Source organism: Silurus aristotelis (assembly GCF_946808225.1).
Source record: "Silurus aristotelis genome assembly, chromosome: 11".
Lineage (NCBI taxonomy): Eukaryota > Metazoa > Chordata > Actinopteri > Siluriformes > Siluridae > Silurus > Silurus aristotelis.
In genome coordinates this window covers 20,522,371-20,543,746 of record NC_139584.1, presented here as the reverse complement: position 1 = coordinate 20,543,746, position 21,376 = coordinate 20,522,371, and the positions used below count along the sequence as shown (strand labels likewise).

Below are 21,376 nucleotides of genomic sequence, written 5' to 3'. Positions count from 1 at the left end.
TTGCATTTATTTTTTTAGTTTTTTCATGCTGTTGTAACAAAGAAATTTCCCCTCGAATAAAGGGAAATGTTTTATATTAAACCTTTATTCGTGGGACGAATAAAGGTTTATCTTATCTTAGCTTATCTTAGCTTATCTTATCCTATTCATTTGTAGCACCACATTTTCTGTGTAAAGCTGCTTTGAGACAATGTTCATTGCTAAAAGTTCTATACAAATTAAAATGAATTTAATTAAATATAATACAAATAAAGAAAAAAGCTGAAGGCATGTCCACACTTTTAACTGATACTGTATATTAATGCCTCCAACATTATTTTATAATGCTTCCAAATTTTCAGTCATTCTGTTGACTGTTTTTTTGGTTTGTATCTTTTCATCTGTTGCACCTGATATAAGCAAAAGCAACAACAAAAAAATAATAAATAAATGAATAACGTGGTAGTGGTTTAAAAAGTAAGATATTGCACATTACAAAGTAATGATTTCCTTAAACTTAAAATACTCTGATCACGTACAGATAACTGAAAATTGTACTTAAGTAGTCACTTTTATTAAAATCCATTAGTGGTAATGAAACTGTGTTTTTATGGAATGGATACTATTCTTGATGCTGCCTCTTGAACATGCTTTTATGCCGAATACACAGAAAAATTTAATACTGATCACGAGGAATGTTTGTTATGTCAAGATCACGAGAAAATTGAGTTAAGAAAATTAGTTGTAACATGTTAAAGTAGTTTAAATGTCTCCCGGATGATATGTTTACTGATGATTTGCGTGGTGTCCTGCTGGAGGCGACATGCCCGCGTGCTCCACACTCCTCCCTCCTCTCAAGCAGAAAAAAGAGGGACAAAGAAGAGGAAAAGGCGGGACTCTGGGCGGAAGTCGTGGTCATGGGTGAAAGTTGATTGGAGCGCGTTGCGTTGTCTTTGTACGCTCAGAGTGGAGTCTCATCACGCAATTGTGTGTCTTCCCTCTTCCCCGAATCCTCTCTAAATTCCCTCCCGAACCTTTCCCCCTTTTTACCCTATAAACCCTACCCCTCCCCTGAACTCATCTCCAGGGTTGGAACAGGTATGTAAATATCCATTTGTTTTATTTACAAATCGTCGTGTGTGGGGTTTTAGATTGTAGAACTACAGCAAGAGCAATGAAGATCATCGACTCCAGCGTGCGTATGCTCACTAGGCCTTTGCGGATCCCAGCTAACCTTGCTATCAGGCTAACACGCTCATGATGTGCACGTTTTTTGTTTTTCAACTAAAATTGATGCCGATCGGTGGTTTATATTGGGTTACAGGTTTCGCTTCTGAGAAACATGAAATATTTTCTTGTTTGTTTGTTTTTTAATAAACGGCTAGTCTGGTTCGAGGCTACTAGCTAGTGGTCGAGTTGCTAAGCTAAGATGCGCGTATGACAGGTAAAACTGCTAATAGTGAGCTAGCAAGTTGTACTTGTGTAGATCTAAAAAAAATAAAAAAAACTTATTTTCTTTCCTATTCGTTTCTGAGTTCCTGAGCGCACACATTTTATTTCCCGGACTAATATCAGAAAGCGGGTAGCATTGGGTGGAAGGAGGGGGGCAGTGTTAGTGCTGCCTGGGTACGGCTTTACGTTATGACGTATTATTGCCATTTTGCGCCATGCGAGATGGCCGCGCTGATGAAGGAAACTTTTCCACGTTTTGGTCTATTGTTTTTTTAATATATATTTCATATTCTAAAAGATATATAGCTAACCACTCCGCCCCCTCCTTCAACATATTTAGTTTAATTTTCCGTAAAGGAAATTGGACATTCGGGGATCTGAGCCTCGTTTAGAAACGCGATTGTGAGGACGCGACACCCATAACTCCTCAGTTAGCGCCATGCGCTGGGGGATATACACAATATTAAATATTAGACTTCTCGTTTATGGTACATGAGTAGCATTCACATGAGCAGAGACAAAAGGAGTTTATATCTGGAGGTTTGGGGGACGCAGGAAAAAGAGTAGATATATAAAAAAGTGGAAGTCAGACATGGATTTCACGCGCCAGATCGTTTTCTTGTGTAAAACGGGCTTCCGTGTACGTGATTGCAATCAGCTGCTGGACTAGTACTAGAGACAACTTTTTTAAAAGCACTTCATTAATTAGAAAAGGTTAAGTTAGTATGTATTAGTCAATATGAACTTAATTATGCAATGCACGACGCCATGTTGGTTTGTTTATGCAGGGGGGGGGGGGGGTGTTGCAGTGTCACGTGTCCCCCACCCCGTTTCCCAGGACGTGCACGAGCGTGGCGCCGAATGACCACAGGAGACGCGCGGTAGCGGCCATCTTGTGCAACTTTTGGGGGGAAACTCGGACGCAAGCTGTAATTAGAAGTTTAGTGCTTGTGCATTGTGCGCTGTGGATGAACGTAACTGCGTTGAAACGCGGTGTTTGTTTGGTAATGCAGGTGGTGGTGTGTGGGGGGGTGCGGTGTCACGTGGTGCTGTTACTCCAGCCTCACATGCACAATTTCCGTGCACAAGCGTGCTGCCAAATGACCACAGCAGCCATCTTGTGTACGTGTTTAACAAATATTTATCACCATTATCCCACTGCTATAAATTAGTGTTAAAGTTAATAAATGCACTAAAGCACGTTAGTTTCAGTTTGGTAAAACCTAGCTAGGATAGTTTGAATGAGTTAAATATCCACCTCTGTGTGCCCTCATTGGCATTTTGATTTAATTTTTTTAAGTACAAGCATAATAAAAAAAAAAAGTCTTGCACTAATAAACATCGTTATCCCGTCTTATTTCACTTCAGGTTATTTGCAGCCAGGGCGGCGCTGTGGTGCAGTGGGTAGAACTCTCGCTTTACAGCTCCAGGGTTTGATCCTGAGCTCAGGTTACTCTCAGTGCACAGGTTTCACATGTTGTCCCTGTCTTTAAGTAGGTTTCCACAGGTACTCTGTGTTCCTCCATCTTTCCAATAACAAGCCTGTAATGTTTGTCTGTTGAAATGCCCCCCAGTGGTGAATGTGGTGCCCTGCATTAGACTGGAATCCCATTCGGGGTCAATTCTTGCACCTTGCAGCCCAGGTGGCGCTGTGGTGCAGTAGGTGGAACTGGTTCTTAACAGCTCTGGGGTTTGATCCTGAGCACATGATTTTCTCTGGGTACATGTTTCATATGTTGTCCCTGTCTTTGGGTAGGTTTCCACAGGTACTTTGCTTTCCACCCTCTTCCCAAAAACAACCTTGTAGGAAGATTGGCTATGCTGAATTGCCCTGAGTAGTGGTGGTGCCCTGCAATAGACTGGAATCCCTTCTGGGTTGAATGCCCACACCTTGTACCCAGTGCTCCCAGGATTAGTGCCTGACTGTGGCCCTGACCAGGATAGTGTTTGCTGAGAATGAATGAATGATTAATGGCCAGTCTGCATTTCTACATTTCACTATTTATTCTGTCTGCATTTCTGTTGACTCATTCTCTTGCCCCTCCGAAGGGGTCAACAAGCAAACTTCACTAATAAAAATGGATCAGCCCTTTTGGTGGTGTGGTTGACTTCCCTCAACAGAGAATGACTTCTGCAAGTCAGCAAGTAGTTTATCGACACGTGCTATATTTCTATATACAGACCCCAGTCAATTAAATCAATCAGCCTCCGTGTCTCTGGTTTTATATTAACGCCTCCAATATCATTTCATAAAGGTTACAAATTGCCAATCATCTGTAAGCTTTTTATATTCTAATTAAAACTGGATGCACCCGATACAAGCAAATAAAAAAAAACGTATGTACTCCTTTGGTAGATAAATCATGCAGGTAGAGTTTTTATTTAGATCCATCAGCTTTTTCAGCCCATACATTTCTCCATAACATTTAGCTTTTTCTACTCTTTCTGGCTGTTTGTCCATAAGTGGCAAAAGTGAATATATAATTAGCTTGCAGGACTCTATGCAATGGAGAGCTGTTTAAAAGAACAAACGAGTAGCGTGGGAACTGTCGCAATCAAAGATTAGATTGAGTGTCGTAAACGTGCTGTAAACCGCTGATGAGCCTTGAGTGTTCTAAGCGTGCAGTGGATGTATCTGTTGTGCACTTTCCTCAAATTTATGCTTGATTTAAACAAAATAACATTTCTATATATATAGAGTTGAATGTTATTCCGGCTGCTGATGCTCCCCGTAACCCCCCGAACTGATTGAATGAACTTTTATAGCTTCAGGTTTGACTTTAATCAGCTGTTCTAAGTGATTAGAGCAAGTCTCTAAAATGAAAGGTTTGCGTCTGTGGGGGTTTGTGGTTTTCATCACTGAGGGTTGTTAACAGGAGCAAAAGGCAAAGCCATTAATGAACAAGAATCCGAACGGGTTATCAATGTAACACACCACTGGTGATTCCTTTGTCTTGTCTTCCTCAACACTAGCCAAAGTAGACAGACCTGTTCATGTTTCAATGATTGTTACGAAATTGCTGCATGTTTGTCCACTGTACATTTATGACGCTGCTTAAATCAGCTGTTATCATGCTGGTGAATTCTAGCATAAACGGCCATATGTAATTAGCAAAGGTTCTCAGATACACAATCAAGTAATGTTTATCCGGTATTAACCGACCCAAATTGTGCGAAGAAAACATTCCCCACACTAAAACACCACCAGCAGGATGGAATGTAGGCTCTGATGTCAGAATCTGACCGTACCATGTGCAGGTGGAGTTGGGTGGCAATTTAAGTGTTTAATTTTCAGTTTCCGTGAGATTTGGCCTGCTGTTTCCTCAGATTGCTGCTTCCGGCTGGGCGAAATTTGAACGTGGTGTTGGAGGAAAGCTTTAAAATGCACGTTTGATATCACGTTTTCTAGTTTAATTGTGAAACACTATGTATGCAGCTTCAGGTTAGACCAGCTTCAGTTTGTTGTATTGTTGTTTTATCCTTCCTTATATGGCAGATATGCTGTTAATGACTTCTTTAACGGATATGTAAGAGGATTAATTCGTAACGAGTTGTTGTGTAGTTTTTCGGGGCATTGCTCTAAGGAATTAAACATGCATGCCCGCTACTGTTTTAACACGGCACATGCTTCGATTATATAACACGAGTTTTAGCCTATGATGAGCGTAGTTACCGCTAACAACACATTTATTTTTAGCCCCGACTTCTGTTCTGCAGCATTCCAGTATTTGTTTTTGATTAATTAAGCCAAGACAAACTGGCAGTATTTTGTTCTGCTGTAATGAGGTAACATTTACCTGACACTGTTTGGGTTTTCTTATTCGCAGTGTTGGCACCTCTGACTTTGTTTTCACAGTCATGTTTACATATTGGATGCAAAAGAGATGCGTCCTTTACATTCTGTGTTTTGAAATCTCCCCCTGTTTGGTATATGATGGCAAGCTGCACAGCGATTGCTAGTATGCGAGTTAACACTCGAGACCTTGTTGATGGAGAAAGGCTGCTTTGTTAGTCAGTCAGCATGCCGGTCTGTTTAGTGAGTTTACATAATGTCCTCAGGCTGCCATGTGCCTTTGAGGCTTATTATTGAGCACTGTCTAGCTGAAAGGCAGTTGACTGGAAAATGCTTGTTTGTTGTGACGCCCGTAGCGTTGTGTTAATCTGTCCAGGACATTTGCAACAGTGTCTGTTACTTTATAGGATGGATGTGTCTGAGCTGGTGTGGCAGAATTTCCTGCCAGTTCGAGCCTGACTACTTCGACTGAGAAATTGATATGACAAGATTGTCACATCTCTGTTAGGAGAGGGGAGAAGGGGCAAAGCCCGTCTAATATGAAGCAATCACTTATCATTACCTACTGCGACTAATTGTTGCTTAATTGCTGGCAGCTCACACTTGTTTGACAAATGCAGAGAAATGAACAGAAATCAAGATGTACAGCGAATGTTTTTGCTGAATGTAACATTTCAGCCTGTTTCATGTCTGGAATTGGTTGAAATTATATATTTCATTTAATGAGTCATTAGGGACTCGTGTACCAGTAGGTTTTATACAGGCTGTGTTTAAATGGCAGATATTTAATAACTAGTTCCATCATTTACAGATATACATGTGACTTGCTGTAGCTTGATTATGATAGGGTTTACTGCCTACTGCTTTTCTGTGCTTTCCTCCTCCTCCTCCTCCTCCTCCTCCACGCCTCCTTTTTGTGCTTGCAAACATACAGGCCTCTAAACCATTATGTAGTCTATGTAACACAAAAAAAAAAAATAATTGTTTTTGCATCTCCTGTGAAGCTGGTGGATTTTGAAGACGAGGCTTTTTGGCAAAACGACAGTTACTATTAATAGCATATCTGAACTAGTGAGAGGGGAAAAACACAGTTTAGTCTTTGTTACTGTTTGCATAGTGTTTTTTTTTTTTTTTTTTTTTTTTTTTTTTAAACGAATGATTAAATTGTAGCACACTGCTCTTTTTTTACTGTTTGCATAGTGCATGTGCTTTGTTTATCCTGGTGTGTGTGTATGTAATGACTGTACCATAAAATGTAGACAAGCTGATTACTAATGCAACAGTTAGTTGGCTTCTTTACAACTGGTAATTACTACCTAGCAAACAAATTCATAGTGGAATTAATGCTTAAGCTTTAAAACAGCATGGGAATGTGTTACCTGCTTGCTGGTACTCTTTACTATTTGTTGTTGCTGCCCTGTCTGGAAACAATTCCCATTTTAAATATGATGAATAAGCAAATGCTAATTTTACTAGTGTCAATTTGCGAAGGTTCCCAGTCCTGAATGTTCTGGTCATTTGTGTGTTTGTGACAGGTTCAATAGTGGTGACCAAAGAGCATACAGTGAACCAGGTATATCTCCAAAGCACAGGGATGGACTCCAGCGTGATTGAAGGTGGACTCAATGTCACTCTCACCATCAGGCTGCTTATGCATGGTAAAGAGGTTGGCAGCATCATTGGAAAGGTCTGTACCCTCAGCTACCACCTTTTGAAGAAAGAGTGAAGAAACCCGATAAACGTTTATTTTCTCCAAGAGAGCAAGAATGACAAAGCTATGCTTGTGGCTATTTTTATTTATTTTGCTTTGTGATGTTAAGCCTTTAATGCTTTATCCTCTATATGCTTATTGTATGGCTGTCACTTTTGATTGAAATTTTATTCCTCCCTTATAGAAAGGTGAATCGGTGAAGAAGATGCGAGAAGAGGTAAGCATTCTGGTTAATTCAAATTATTCTGATTTCCTTGTATTTCTTTTACACTGATGCCACAGGCATTTAAATAAAAAAGTAGTTATTGTATTCATTGAATATTTTCATTTAAATTACTCTCTTAGCACATACTGTTTAATTTGCTCACTCGCACTTCACATGCGTCCTGTTCAGAGTGGAGCTCGCATCAACATCTCGGAAGGGAACTGCCCAGAGCGCATCATCACCCTGGCAGGACCCACCACTGCCATTTTTAAAGCCTTCTCCATGATCATTGATAAACTCGAAGAGGTACAATTTTAATCACTTCAAATTCTACACATCTATCGATGTTCGCATTTGCCAAATTGACAGAGTAAGAGCTGTTATACCAATAAAAGCAAAAAACCTAAAACTATAAACTATGCGTAAGCTACATTTAAATGTGACTTTATTTATGTAATCTGTACAATAATTCCACAGGTGGCTTTTCCATTGTTAAATCCCGCTTTACTGAAATTAGATACACAGATAAGACGGTCATCTGGCATTTTTTTTCCATTCATGAAGATAAAAATTTCTGGCTGTAGCTTAGCCCTTAATAATTCTATATTCAGGGTAAACATAAATTTAGCTACACTGACATTGTGAAAGTCGTTTCCATAGGATGAAGCCATTTACAATTGATGTTGCATATCCTTTCATTTTCAAGTGAATATTGAAAAGTTTCCAGAGGATCATCATGCATTTGTTCAGCAAGACACATTTGTCTCTTACTGTTAATTAGCCAGTTAAAATAAATAAAAACAAAAGCATGGCTTAGTGGAGTGAGAAAAATGTACATTAAAGTAAACGTGGGCTTTGCACTTAATGGCGCTGTTTTGGTCATAGTGTGCATTAAGAAAACAATATAAAAAAAAGATTGTGCCACCTCCAGGTTTTTTTTTTTATTATTATTTTTTATATATATTTAAGACTTTTCTTTTGTTCCTTGGTAAATTTTCAGGACATTAGCAGCTCCATGTCTAATAGTACAGCCACCTCAAAGCCTCCTGTCACACTGCGCATTGTAGTGCCGGCTAGCCAGTGTGGGTCTCTTATCGGTAAAGGTGGCTGCAAGATCAAAGAGATTCGAGAGGTAAGTGTAAGCTTGTTTATATAATATATAAATAAAGACCTAAAACTACCTTCAGCATTTTTGTACCTTTTCATATAGACTTTGTGCATTGATGTTATCCATAACTAATAGATGACCATTTTCTGTCTATAAAAAGTCAACGGGAGCTCAGGTACAGGTGGCAGGGGACATGCTACCTAACTCTACTGAAAGAGCCATTACCATTGCTGGGACACCGCTTTCCATCATTGAGTGTGTCAAACAGATCTGTGTTGTCATGCTGGAGGTAAAGACTTTTTTTTTTTTTTTATTATTAATATGTATGGTTAACCTACGAACGAAGAGAACGGCAGAAAACCGAAAATAAAAAAAAATAAAAAATCTGTGCCGTTAAAAAAAAAATTTCACACCCCTAATTACTGTAACTGATGACTTATATTTGTTTTCTGACAAATCATGAAATATTTCACACACTCTCTTTAGTCTCCTCCCAAAGGTGTCACCATCCCTTATCGACCCAAACCCTCAGGTTCGCCTGTTATCTTTGCTGGAGGACAGGTTAGTGTTGCTGTTGTGCAGAAATTAAGCAATATTTTTATATTGGTTATAATCTACAAATCAAATTTTCTTTTTTTTTTTTTAAGGCATATGCGGTGCAGGGACAGCATGCCATTCCCCAACCTGATGTAAGAAAAATGTGTAATATATTTTGTATATTGGAAAAGACTTGAGTGAGTCGAAAGATGTGGTGGTTTTAGTCTGCAAGTCAGGATTTAAAAAAACATTTCTCTTTACAGCTCACAAAACTTCACCAATTGGCAATGCAGCAAAGTCCGTTTCCTTTGGCTCCAAGTAGCCAGGGATTCACTGGTGAGTACTTACAGAGAAAATATAATGTTTACAATGTATACATGCATATGTATTTAGAAGTATGAGTATCAGATGCAATGTGATTAAAGGGTTAAACCTCTGCTGCTGGCTAAAACAATCCATCAGTCCCAATCTATTAAAACAGTGGTGGTCATAAACTAATTGCTTATATTCGGTGTAAAATCAGTGCACGTGTGGCACGTCTCAACTGCTTCACTGCATGCTTGATTTTTACAACAACTTCCTTCTGTAGCATGCATTCATCTGTTCATTTAGTCATATAGGGAATTGCCAGTTGAGTTTGACTTATCATGGAGAATATTAATCATGTGGGTTTTTTCTCATCATTATTTCTTAAATATTTGTTGTATAAGAATATTTGTAAGTAGGGATTGGTAATGAGAACCGGTATTTTTTGGACCGTGTGTAATTGGGTCAATACCAGACTACCAATGAGCTTCAGGAGAACTGATTCTCTTATCAATACTCGCATTGTTTTATTCCATATAATTTGGTGTCAATGGCAAATTTGAAGCTGCTGTTTGTCGTTGTCTGTACCTGAATAATGTCTTCACGTGGTCGACGTTTGCTCGACGTGCGTGTGATTATCCATGTGCGGTGCGTTTGTGTGCAGACGGTCAGTCGTGGCGGCAATTTTGAACCGTCCAAAAGTGGGCTCGCATTACAAAACTAAGCGGCACCAGTGTCTGGTGCAATATATGCAGTAGTGTAATGGTGAACTAAGGAGGCAGCACTAGTAATATAGTGAAATATTTGCAAACAAAACACACCTACTAGCTCAAGTAATGTGCTGTATTTACTATGTCTTAATCATCTTCTGGCTCCAACTGCAACTCCCCTGCGTCAGCCTCATGTGAAGGTAACATTTATTATTATGTCTTTAGTTAGTACCAGGGGTCTTTAGGGACACCAATGGTTTTAAAATGTGAATCTAAATATGAATAACCCTACAGGAAATGCTAGGCTAGAAAGGAAACTGACACCCAGGAGCAGCTCATTCACCATGCTGACGAGTAGGAAGAGGACACGTGAAAAAATGGCAGTGTGTCATAGGGCTGTCACTACATTTATAGTGAGAGATTTATTGCTCTTCACTACAGGTAGAGTAGGCAATAGATAAGTTAGCTTCATTGATTAAAAAACGCCAGATTAGTCTTACATGTTGTACTCTATTACATGTTCTGGTGTGCTCCAATGCACATGCTGTTCAAATATGTTGTGCTGAGATTGTTTAATTTTTATATATATATATATATATATATATATATATATATATATATATATATATATATATATATACACATACACACACACACACACACACATGTGCTTTGTGCCTTTCAGTTTGCTTAGAGGCATTTTTGAAGCAGCAGTAATAAAAAAAACCTGAAACCCGTTTTTTTGATCTCTGACCATTTCACCAATTTGTACCGCTTGGAATAAATCGGCTCTAAAAATTAAACGAAACAGGATTGAATGCTTTGCACTCTGCTGTGTCAGCACCTTGTAAAGGCTCAGGCTAGCGAATGTGGCCTTTTTTATTTTTTTTTTCTCCATGGAGCTTAATATCTGACTGCCATAAAACCGTCCACCAGCCCATCCAACTCCCAGTGTCGACGTGTCTTTCACAGAACCTGTGTATGTTAGTGTTATAAACCACTACTCGCATGTGGGTGAATAATTGATTCGATTAACTTGAACAACAACTTCTTCTTTCGGCTGCTCCCATTAGGGGTCGCCACAGCGGATCATCCGTCTCCATACCACTCTGTCCTCTACATCTGCCTCTTTCACACCAACTACATGCATGTCTTCCCTCACCACATCCATGAACCCCCTCCTTGGCCTTCCTCTTTTCCTCCTACCTGGTGGCTCCATTCTCAGCATTTTTCTTCCAATATAATTCATGTCCCTCCTCTGCACATGTCCAAACCATCTCAATCTCACCTCCCTCACCTTTTCACCAAAACATCCTACATGCGCTGTCCCTATAATAAACTCATTTCTAATCTTGTCCATCCTCGTCACTCCCAACGAAAACCTCAACATCTTCAGCTCTGCTACCTCCAGCTCCACCTCCTGTCTTTTACTCTCTGCCACTGTCTCTAAACCATACAACATCGCATATGTGTGTCTAATGTGTCATTGCATATGTCTCTAATCCATACAACTCTTTTCTTTACTTCTCTAACACACTCTGCATTACTTTGCACTGTTGACCCCAGGTACCTGAACTCCTCCACCTTCTCCAGCTCTTCTCCCTGCAACTGCACCACTCCACTTGCCCTCCTTCTCATTCACACACATGTACTCTTTCTTACTCCTACTGACTTTCATTCCCCTTCTCTCCAGCGCATATCTCCATCTCTCCAGGCTCTCCTCAACCTGTTCCCTACTCTCACCACAAATCACTATCATTAGCAAACATCATAGTCCAGGGAGACTCCTGTCTGACCTCGTCCGTCAACCTGCCCATCACCACTGCAAACAGAAAAGGGCTCAGGGCCGATCCTTGGTGCAGTCCAACCTTCACTATTCGATTAACTTGAACAATGATCACAAATCGGATATGCACGTGAGCAGTGTTAGTTACAGTGAGCAAATCATAAAATAGGTTAGTGGTACCAGCAGACGCTTTCTAAATTAGAACGACCTTTTAATGCGAGATGCAAAAAATGAAAACCACAGGATGTTTGGTAAAACAGCTTAGAAACAATTTTGAACCACGATAAAAAATGTTGATGTATACCCATCAACATTGTATACCCATGTATACCCATCAACAGCAGCTGTAATTTTGCACTGGTTTAATGGTTTTGCGTGAAATTTGAAAGACATTAACACTCGTTTTTAGAGCAGTGTACAATTTTTGGTGTGTGTTCGTCAGAGGAATGATCTGTTAATGCTGTATTTTTGTTTCTTCTAGCTGGCATGGATGCCACCACACAAACCGGCTCTCATGAACTAACCATTCCAAATGACGTAAGTTTGTGTGTGTGTGTCTGTGACCATATTAAATGGTGTTTAAAGGCTTGATCCTGATGGATGCGATTTCAATTCTTTTTTTTCCTTGCAGTTGATTGGCTGTATCATTGGCCGTCAAGGTGCCAAGATAAATGAGATTCGCCAGATGTCAGGAGCTCAGATTAAGATCGCCAATCCTGTTGAAGGCTCCAATGACCGCCAAGTCACCATCACTGGCTCCCCAGCCAGCATCAGCTTGGCTGAATACCTCATCAATGCTAGGTAACATGCATGCACAAAGTGTCTGCTTACTTCATTATGTATTTTATGATAACCAGCAAGCAATGGTCTTAACTAATTGGTCCATTAATAGTAAACAGGCTGAACAGACGTAATTTGAGTTAAGCTTCATAGTGGCACAACAGAAAATAGTTTTGCCCGGTAAGTACGTGTTTAAATCTCAACAATGTCTAAGCCTTTCATGGCTGCGTGCCAAGAAAGCAAAATTGGCAGTGCTTTTGGGATGAGATTTTTCTCCTGTTATTCACAGCTTCTGTTGCTTATGCAAAATGGCAGATAGTGAGGGAGTACTTTCCTTTGAGTGTTGCGCAGCTTTTTTTTTTTTTTTTTTTTTTTTTTTTTTTTTTTTTCTTAATAAATAGGATGCAGAGTTTGGTGAGCTCCCACCCTCACAGCATGCTTTTCAATCTTGCCCAAACAGAGCATTCAGTATTAGTGGCCGATTGTATTTGATACCAATAGCTAGGCTAGATCGTATTTGCCGTTAACTGATTAATCAAACAATAGTTTTTAAAATGGATACTGGATTAGACATAACACTATGTAAAATATTTAAAAATACTAAAATAAACTACTGAATCGTGCTAAATGAAATGTGAAATTATATTACAAATGTAATTGTATAATTAATGAATTATTAATTATAATGAATAAATATGTGGCACAGCGAAACGGAAGCTGCTCCTGCAAAGGATGCTACCCGGAAAAACTACTGGTATGGATTTTAGCTGATAGTTCCAGCAATTAAATATCAATGCCAATTAATCGGCAAAGCCAATGAACCGGTTGGCCTCTATTCAGTACATTAGAGTGTAGCACGCCAATCACAATGTCTGTTTGTTTCAGTTTTATTGGTGTAAGATGGCTAAATGTTGCCCTGCTTTCTCTTACAGACTTTCTTCTGAGGCAACAGGACTGGCCACAAACTGAGCTTCTCGTACGCTGCCATATCTCCATTAGCCAGTTACCCCCACCCCCGCTACCTATACATACATAATTACACGCACACAAACACGTGTGCGCACTCACTTTCTGCAAAAACAAACAAAAAAAAAGCAACCAAGTATTCTCAACCCAGCTTTTGTCCTCACCCATGCAGGCTGTGCTTCATAAATATATTTTCTGGAAGTTAATATGCATAGGTATTTTATTTATTTATTTCATGGACATGTTTTTAAAAATCCCTTTTGCGTATAGTTTTTAACATTTTGGTTTTCAACATATCCTGTTGTACACAATATGATTTAAAAAGTACTTCTGATAATCTGATAAGACAACTTTTTTTTAAAGAAGATTTTTGTAAGAGATTTTTCTTACAAAACCTATGGGGAAGCTAATAACACAAACTTGGTTCACAGCTTTTTTTTCAGTGTACCATACAAATTTGTCTATTTATTTTAATTTATATCCAGGGAACGGTCTTTTTCCGAGGTTCGGATGTGTTTATGCAGACATGCTCCATTACGCGTTTCCTGGTTCTTTTGTCTTTTTGTCCCCCCCCCCCCCCCCTTTGTTACGTACCCTGTCACCCAATTTGTGAAGTATTTCAGTCAGATTGAAGGCTGCAGTGTATTTGTATGATTTCTGGTCAAATGTCATATCTTGTCATTCCTGTTTACTATTTTCCCCCCAGAAGCCGAAGGCCATTTTGATAGAGGGATGGGCAAGAGCGTATCAGACGTTTCTGAAAAAAAAAGAAAAAATTGATAAATATTACTGATGTGATAAGTTGATTAATATTTCTTTTAAAACAGAGAGAATATTTTTTTTAACCTATTGGGGTGGGGAGCCTGCAAAGGATTCCAAACTGACTCATTGTTTATATGGTGTGACTGATTAATCAACTAGAAGGATCATTCTAGAAGTAACACTAGTTTCCTCTTTTCTCAGTTTGCTTGGTTAAAATTTTTATTTTGTAAAGGAGAACCTAAAACCTTTTTTTTTTGTGCACGTTTTCAGAATATTCTAGATTTGAAGTGCAACAGGAATGAAAAAAAAAAAACTATAAAATGCAAATTAAAATGATGTGAAATGCTGAAACTATTAAAGGAATGTGGGTTTTTGTCCACCCTTCCTATTTTATTTTTTTTAATTTTTTTTTCCTATTACAGAATCCCAAATTATCCATATACTAATAGTGTGACGTCATTACGTCCACCCGCACACCTGAAAGTGTTGCAGTAGGAGCCGTGTCTCACTTCTCGTACGTAAATAAATGGTATGTTTTGCAGTGATAGTATGTGCAAACTTGTTCAGATGCGTTAAAAGTTTTGCAGTGTTGATGCATTTTTCGGCAGCTTTAATAAAATATAGAAATGCTAAGAAAGTAACAGGGTAAGTATTTTTAATGTTGAGAATGAAGCCAGAAGCCCTCTCCCATATGTTCTCTATAGTAAACATCGCAGGGGAGAAAACACAAATGGTAGAGTTAGACATGACCTTTTATTTGACGATGGTTCTGGATATTCCAATTCTTTTGAATATTAGTGCCTGAAAGGTTTTTACTTCATCTGGGTTGAAAGATACAAATAAAATTTTGAATAATGTGAAATTTGACAATGCTAGGTCTTTGCTGTTGAACTAAAACAAAAACCCATTAACTAAGTCACATTTAAGAGTTAAAATGAGTCCTAATGCTGCTGTTGTATAGATTAATACATGTCTGCTGCTGGATGTGGGAAGTAATGGTTTTTATGGGGGTGCTAAAATCAAGATTTTAAATAATATCACAAAGAATTAATTGTGAAACTTCCTGTAAATGTCCTGGTCATTAGGAAAAACAATGATTTCACTGCAGGAGCTTCCAGATGTTCTCTTGGACAATTGCATTAAACGGTCAAAGGTGAGGATAAGAAAAACACAATCACTTGAAGTGTTTCAGGATAATCTGAAAGCAGTCATAAGTCGCACCAAAAAGAAACCGAACAATGACCCGCAATTGTTAAATTGTTTGGTTCACAATTTCTTTAATAAACCGTGACCTCAAGAGTATTTCAACATTTATTGGTCAATAATTGCTTCATCCCATGGCTACAACGTGCCAAAGGAAAGAGCGTAAAAAAGAAAAGGCATCTAAAAAGATGCTTTAAAAAAAATACATAAATCATCTTATAATTTAGCTCTAAGTGCAGGTCAGTTTAATCTGCAAATATTTAGCTAAAGTTATATTAGTGTCAGGTATTAATCACCCAATCTTGCAAGTAAACGTTGGGTCTCATCTATTAAGCTTGTTGCAACCCCTTTTTTTGTAAACATTTTAGACTTTACCTGTATTGAAAAACCTTTATATGATGAATATACTGTCAAGTTTATTTTTTTTTATAACATTGCCAGCATTTAGCAGATGCAATTCAACTGGTCATAATTTACAGGATTTTAATGACACAATTGAATTGCATCTGCTAAATGCTGGCAATGTTATAAAAAAAAATAATTAAAATAATTAAATGTCACAGTATATTCATCATATAAAAGTTTTGCAATACAGGCAAATTCTAGAATTGGAAGGTTTCTATCAATCCCCTCATGTCAGTAATGAAGGTATAGTTTTCCATGCCACATAGTGATAAGGGAGATTAGAGTGAATGTACTGTACATCAAAGGTATGCAGTAGTAGTTACCAATAGAAATGCACACAAAAATAGCATGTATCTTGCTCAAAGTATTTGTTTTGTTTATTATTGTTAATGTAATGCATTTCTTTTTGGATATATTTACCAACCAAATGATCAGGAAACAACTTTCAGAAACATCCTAAATTTTGGTAAAAGTGTGTGTAGGTATTAGTTCTTTTCAACACTGTTGTAAAGAGTTATGACTTTGTCTATTTTCCTTTAACCTTCTTTAAATACAGTGTGTTTTAATTCACAGAGCTAGTGCTCACATTGTTGGTTTTTCAGACCATTACGTGTAAACTGTAGTGACTGCCGTCTTGAAGCTCTTGAAAGTGGTCTTATAATTGTACACATTGTGCTGCTGCTGCTAGATGACAGGCTGATTCCATGTATGCATAAATGCACAGAAATATAGGGGTTTCTGTTCAGTTGGTTAATGAGTCTTAAAAGCATTTTGACAAAATCAGCAATAGTGTTAAAACCTTTAAAAGAATAACAATAATTGTAAATAACAATTATGTTTATGGTGGCATTTGTCAGTTGGTGGGTTTCAAGAAGATGCAAATGAGCAGCCCAGTCTCACAGTTGATGTAGCTGGCAAGATCGTAGGGATCTGAATGACATTAGCAAGGGGGTCTAGATGACTGGCTCAGAGCATCTACCAAAGAGCAGGTCTTGCGAGGTGTTTGCAGTATGCAGTATGCCATGTTTAGTACCTATGAAAAGCTAACCAGCAACTTGGGCACTCAAGGGTCATGATTAAATCTTCAGTCATGGCATTCACTTGGGTGATAATTTGTCTTGTAGAAAAATATTAGCACTGTTGCAGACCAAATTGGCCCCTCTTGAAAACAATGTTTTCTGTAAAACAGTGTTATGTGCTATGACACACTTCAAATATTGTTTTTCAGAATAGTTTGAAGCACATAAAGCATCAAGGTGATCTGACTTCCCGGTTCACTATAGATGCCCTCCTGTTCTTTACGCTTAAGATAATTTTCATCGTGTGTATAACTAAAGTGACTGTTTTATGTAAAAATCCCAATAAAAAACGGCTACTTTAGTGGTTAATTAGTGAGCGCTAAAAGCAATTATGCAAATCGCCTCTATTGGTGCCATACACTGATCAGTCATGACATTAAAACTGCTGACAGGCGAAGTGAATAACATTTATCTTGTCACAGTGGCACACATCAATTTGTAGGATTTAAGCAGCTGCAAAAGGCTTGGGAAACATGACAAAAGTGTTTGTCAAAAGGTGATGACTTGGCCTTCCAATTCCCTCTGGATGTCCCACCTCACAACTTACAGGCTATATATATATATATATATATATATATATATATATATATATATATATATATATATATATATATATATATATAAAAACAGCACGTTGAAATACTTTCTTTGCATATCCCAGCAATGTTGAGACGCTGGGGTCAGCCATGTTACTGCACCCCTAGAGCATAGAGGGCCTTGTTAAATGGCCCAAGAGTGGCAGCAAGGTGATATTAGGTACCACTAGATTAGATACCACTAGGTATCCCAAAATTACTTTTTTTTAAATGTTTTATGTAGATGACAAAGTGTAAAAGGAATGTTGCAGCCTTCCAATTCCAAAGGTCTAACTTCTATAATTGAAAGGACCAGCTGGCAATGTATTGGCAGATCCCCCAAGATACACCAGCGGTCTTGTGGAGTCCAAGCCCCAACAGGTCACAGCTGTTTTATTAGCAAGGAAAAGTGGCCTACCATAAATTAGGGAGGTGTTTCAGTGTTCTGGCAAATCTGTGTATACTCTTTTATTTAATAATTTAGCTAATTTATTATAGAAAAAAGGATTAATAGAAAATGGAATTTAAGAAGTATTTATTATAAACCTTTTAAAGCTTACATTTTATTATTTAAATTTTCTGAATAGTTTTTTCATAATTATTTGTTAACATTTCTAAATACAACGTTGCTGTGTGTAAATGTGGATATAACATATAAATACACCAACGGTACAGTATTTCACAAAGTGAGTACACCCCTCACATTTTAGCAACCATTTTAGTATATCCTCTGAAAATAACGCAACATACAGCCAATATTGTCTGAATAACTCCCAACAAAAGTGAGTACACCCTAAGTGAACATGTCACAACTGTGTCCAAAATGTCAATATTTTGTGTGAGCATGATTGTTATCCAGCACTGCCTTAATCCTTCTGGGCATGGAATTCACCAGAGCTGCACAGGTTGTTGGTGGGATCCTCTTTCACTCCTCCATAATGACATCACGGATGTTAGACACATGGCACTTCTCCACCTTCTGCTTAAGGATGCCACACAGGTGGCCAATAGGGTTCATGTTCAGGAATTCACTTTTTTTAATGAATTCATTTTGGCTAAAGTGTAGACTACAGTCTAACCTGTTTACAGCAGCGACGCACTGTAGGATTGGTGGATGAGAACCACTGTATACACGAAGAAGACGCACTGTGGGCGTTTCCGTTTATTCAAGTCTGTGCGGCAGTAGTGGCGAGTCGAGGCGAGAGCAAGACGAGTTTCTCAAAGTGGAAATATGCTTATTATGCTCACTTTAGTTAGTGTAAAGACAAACACTTAGTCAAATGTAAGCTGTGTCTTTCTGGTTCGAAGGTCATATCTACTGGGATAAACAGCAACTCCAATCTGTCGAAGCTCCTTCAGAAACTCCAGGCCTCGACGAAGCCAGAAGCTACCCCGGTGTTTTGTACATTGTTGATAGTTTTCATACTTAAACTGTGAAAGGAACATTTTTAAGAGCTCAACACAACAGCTTTTATGATGCAGAAGCCACTTTAGTTTTTGATTGTGAATATATTATTCAGCTTGTTTTGTTATTTATTTCAGAAATCCTTGTGATATATTCAGTTTGTTTTGGTCTGACTTTAATAAAATAGTGTTTAAAAATGACTGTGTTTAAGTCAGTTTTGTGTTTGTATAGATCATAACGCATAAAAGGGCATTAATGGGAACATTAAAGAAGGTTCTTTAAAAAAGTAACTAAAAAGTTACTTTTAACAGTAACGCGTTACTTTTTGGTGTAAGTAATCAACAAAGTAACGGAGTTACTTTTTGAATGAAGAAACTATTAACTGTAACTAGTTACTATTTCTTAGTAACTAGCACAATACTGGTGGTCAGTATTAGAGAATTGTAACCAAAGCACCAAATATTAACTGCTCTAATACAAGATAAACAAATATGTATGGTCCTGTCAAGCAAACAAAAACATGAACATGATGAATAGGACATGTGGCTTTGCATTGTTTAGTTACGTACAGCTGTTATCACTTAAGGTGTATTCACTTTTGTTGTCAACAATAATGGCTTCATGCTGAGTTATTTTCAGAGAACAATAAATCTTTACTGCTATACACGCTGCACATTGACTACTCTAAAGTATATGAGTTTCATTTCTATAGAATTTTTCCCTTAGAAGATATACTAAAATGGTGGCTAAAATGTGAGGGGTGTACTCACTTTTGTGGGATACTGCATATTAAATAACAAAAAAAGGTTTTTGAATAGATTTTATTAGATCACTTCTTTTAATCAACTGTAGCATAAGAGCATATCTTATATGTTCTCACTCTGTCAAGCCATATGTTTCTTCCTGCTGTGTGATATGGTGCCAGTGCATGATACCATCACTCATTTATTAATGCAACTCGTCTCGTACTCCAGATCTTCCTGACAACACTGCTTTAGCTTGGAGCTTCATCTGCTGCTGATGATGATGCCACTGGTATTCCCCTAAAATTGCTTTCCCCATATGTTTTATGGAAAGAGTTCACCTCTGCTAAAATAGCTACTGTAGTCATGAAGATTATATTCATACAAAAGTGGAAGAGAAATTATTTATATATGCACATTTCAATAACATTCAATAACATTATATCATTACAGTGGCACCTGTCAAGGGAAGCGATATATTAGACCGGTCAGTATACGAGACAGTCAGTTCTTGAATATCATGTTTCAAAAGCAGGAGATTGAATAACTGTAAGTGTATAAGTGACTTGGGTCAGACTGGTATAGCTATATGACTGGGTCAAAGCATCACCAGAATGGCAGAAAGGCCAAGGAGTTTGTGACAGGGTGCCCAAGATTCACTGATTTGCTCACTTGTCGACTGCCAAAGAAAAGCTACTGTAACACAAAATGCTGGTAAATTTAATTCTCTCAACTATAAAGGTGTCGGAACAAACTGGACATAACAGCTTGCTGAGTATGGTGCAGAGTAACTATAAAATATTAAATAGTACCTATGGTGACCTCTGTCCAACCCCTACAGTGGTAAACATTAGATCTGGGCTGTGAATCAATTGAAAAAAGTGACCTGGTTCTTCTACATTATGTACGTCTATGACTGGGTAACTGCTGGGTAACTGTATTATGCTGCTCACCTGGAAAAAAGATGGCGACAGAATGCACTATAGGAAGTAGGCAAGTTTGTGGAAAATGATTCTCTGTGCAATTTGCTAACATTAAACCATCTTCTGCTAAACATCTTGGTGCCAGATACCACAGCACAAATTTAGAGGTCTTCTGGAGTCCATGCCTTGATGCCTACACAATATTAAGCAGGTGGTTTTAATTTTATGGCAGATTGTGGTATATCACCACTCTGAGTGTATGATTCATATCCTTAACATATCTGTCTCCATATCACTTTGTCCTCTACACCTGTCTCTTTCAAACCAACTACCTGCATGTCTTCCATAAACCTTCCCCTTGGCTCCTCTTTTCCTCCTTCCTGGCGGTTCCATCCTCAGCATACTTCTACCGAGATACTCATGTCCCTCCTCCACACATGACCAAACCATCTCAATCTAGCTTCCATCACCTTCTCCCTCATAAACTTTTTTTCTAATTTCTAATCCTGTCCATCTTCGTCACTCCCAATGAATACATCTTCAGCTCTGCTACCTTCAGCTCTGCCTCCTGACTTTTAGTCAATGCCACTGTCTCTAATCCATACAACGTATCAGGTCTCACCACAGTCCTATAAACTTTCCCTTTCACTCTTGCAGCTACCCTTCAATTACAAATCAATTTGGAGTGATTCACATCCTCAATTAAAAATGTATATATCGTGGTATAATTTCTTATAATTACTGAGTAATTCTACAAGTAAAGTGCCCTGGTGGTCCTCAAGTCAGTCATAGACCTACAGTTGCATTTAAAACCTTCATAACAGTGGTAATTGCATGCTATTTTGTGATCTCTTAAAAAGAAAAGCAAGGAACAAATGCTCTTGAGTGGGTACCAAATGTGTATTTGGCACATATTCATTACAAAAACAGCAAACAAAACTTAGAGTG

The 21,376-nt window shown here is 38.2% G+C and overlaps 1 protein-coding gene across 1 annotated transcript; it reads left to right on the top strand.

Moving 5' to 3' along the window:
* The first annotated feature begins 854 nt into the window (after positions 1 to 854).
* On the top strand, positions 855 to 14,483 carry pcbp2 (poly(rC) binding protein 2). The gene is made up of 12 exons (XM_083554588.1): positions 855 to 1,077; positions 6,760 to 6,911; positions 7,120 to 7,152; positions 7,330 to 7,446; positions 8,141 to 8,272; positions 8,409 to 8,537; positions 8,735 to 8,809; positions 8,896 to 8,937; positions 9,049 to 9,121; positions 12,069 to 12,124; positions 12,219 to 12,388; positions 13,300 to 14,483. The coding sequence occupies exons 2-12, from the start codon at positions 6,819 to 6,821 to the stop codon at positions 13,334 to 13,336; spliced, it is 957 nt and encodes a 318-aa protein (XP_083410714.1). The 5' UTR covers positions 855 to 1,077; positions 6,760 to 6,818; the 3' UTR covers positions 13,337 to 14,483.
* The last annotated feature ends 6,893 nt before the right edge of the window (positions 14,484 to 21,376 follow it).

Excerpts from the sequence above, each read along its gene's own strand:
- pcbp2 (XM_083554588.1), top strand. The coding sequence starts at position 6,819 with ATGGACTCCAGCGTGATTGAAGGTGGACTCAATGTCACTCTCACCATC. Across the intron at positions 8,538-8,734 it reads TCTGTGTTGTCATGCTGGAG|TCTCCTCCCAAAGGTGTCAC; the intron begins GTAAAGACTTTT and ends CACTCTCTTTAG. Across the intron at positions 9,122-12,068 it reads AAGTAGCCAGGGATTCACTG|CTGGCATGGATGCCACCACA; the intron begins GTGAGTACTTAC and ends TGTTTCTTCTAG.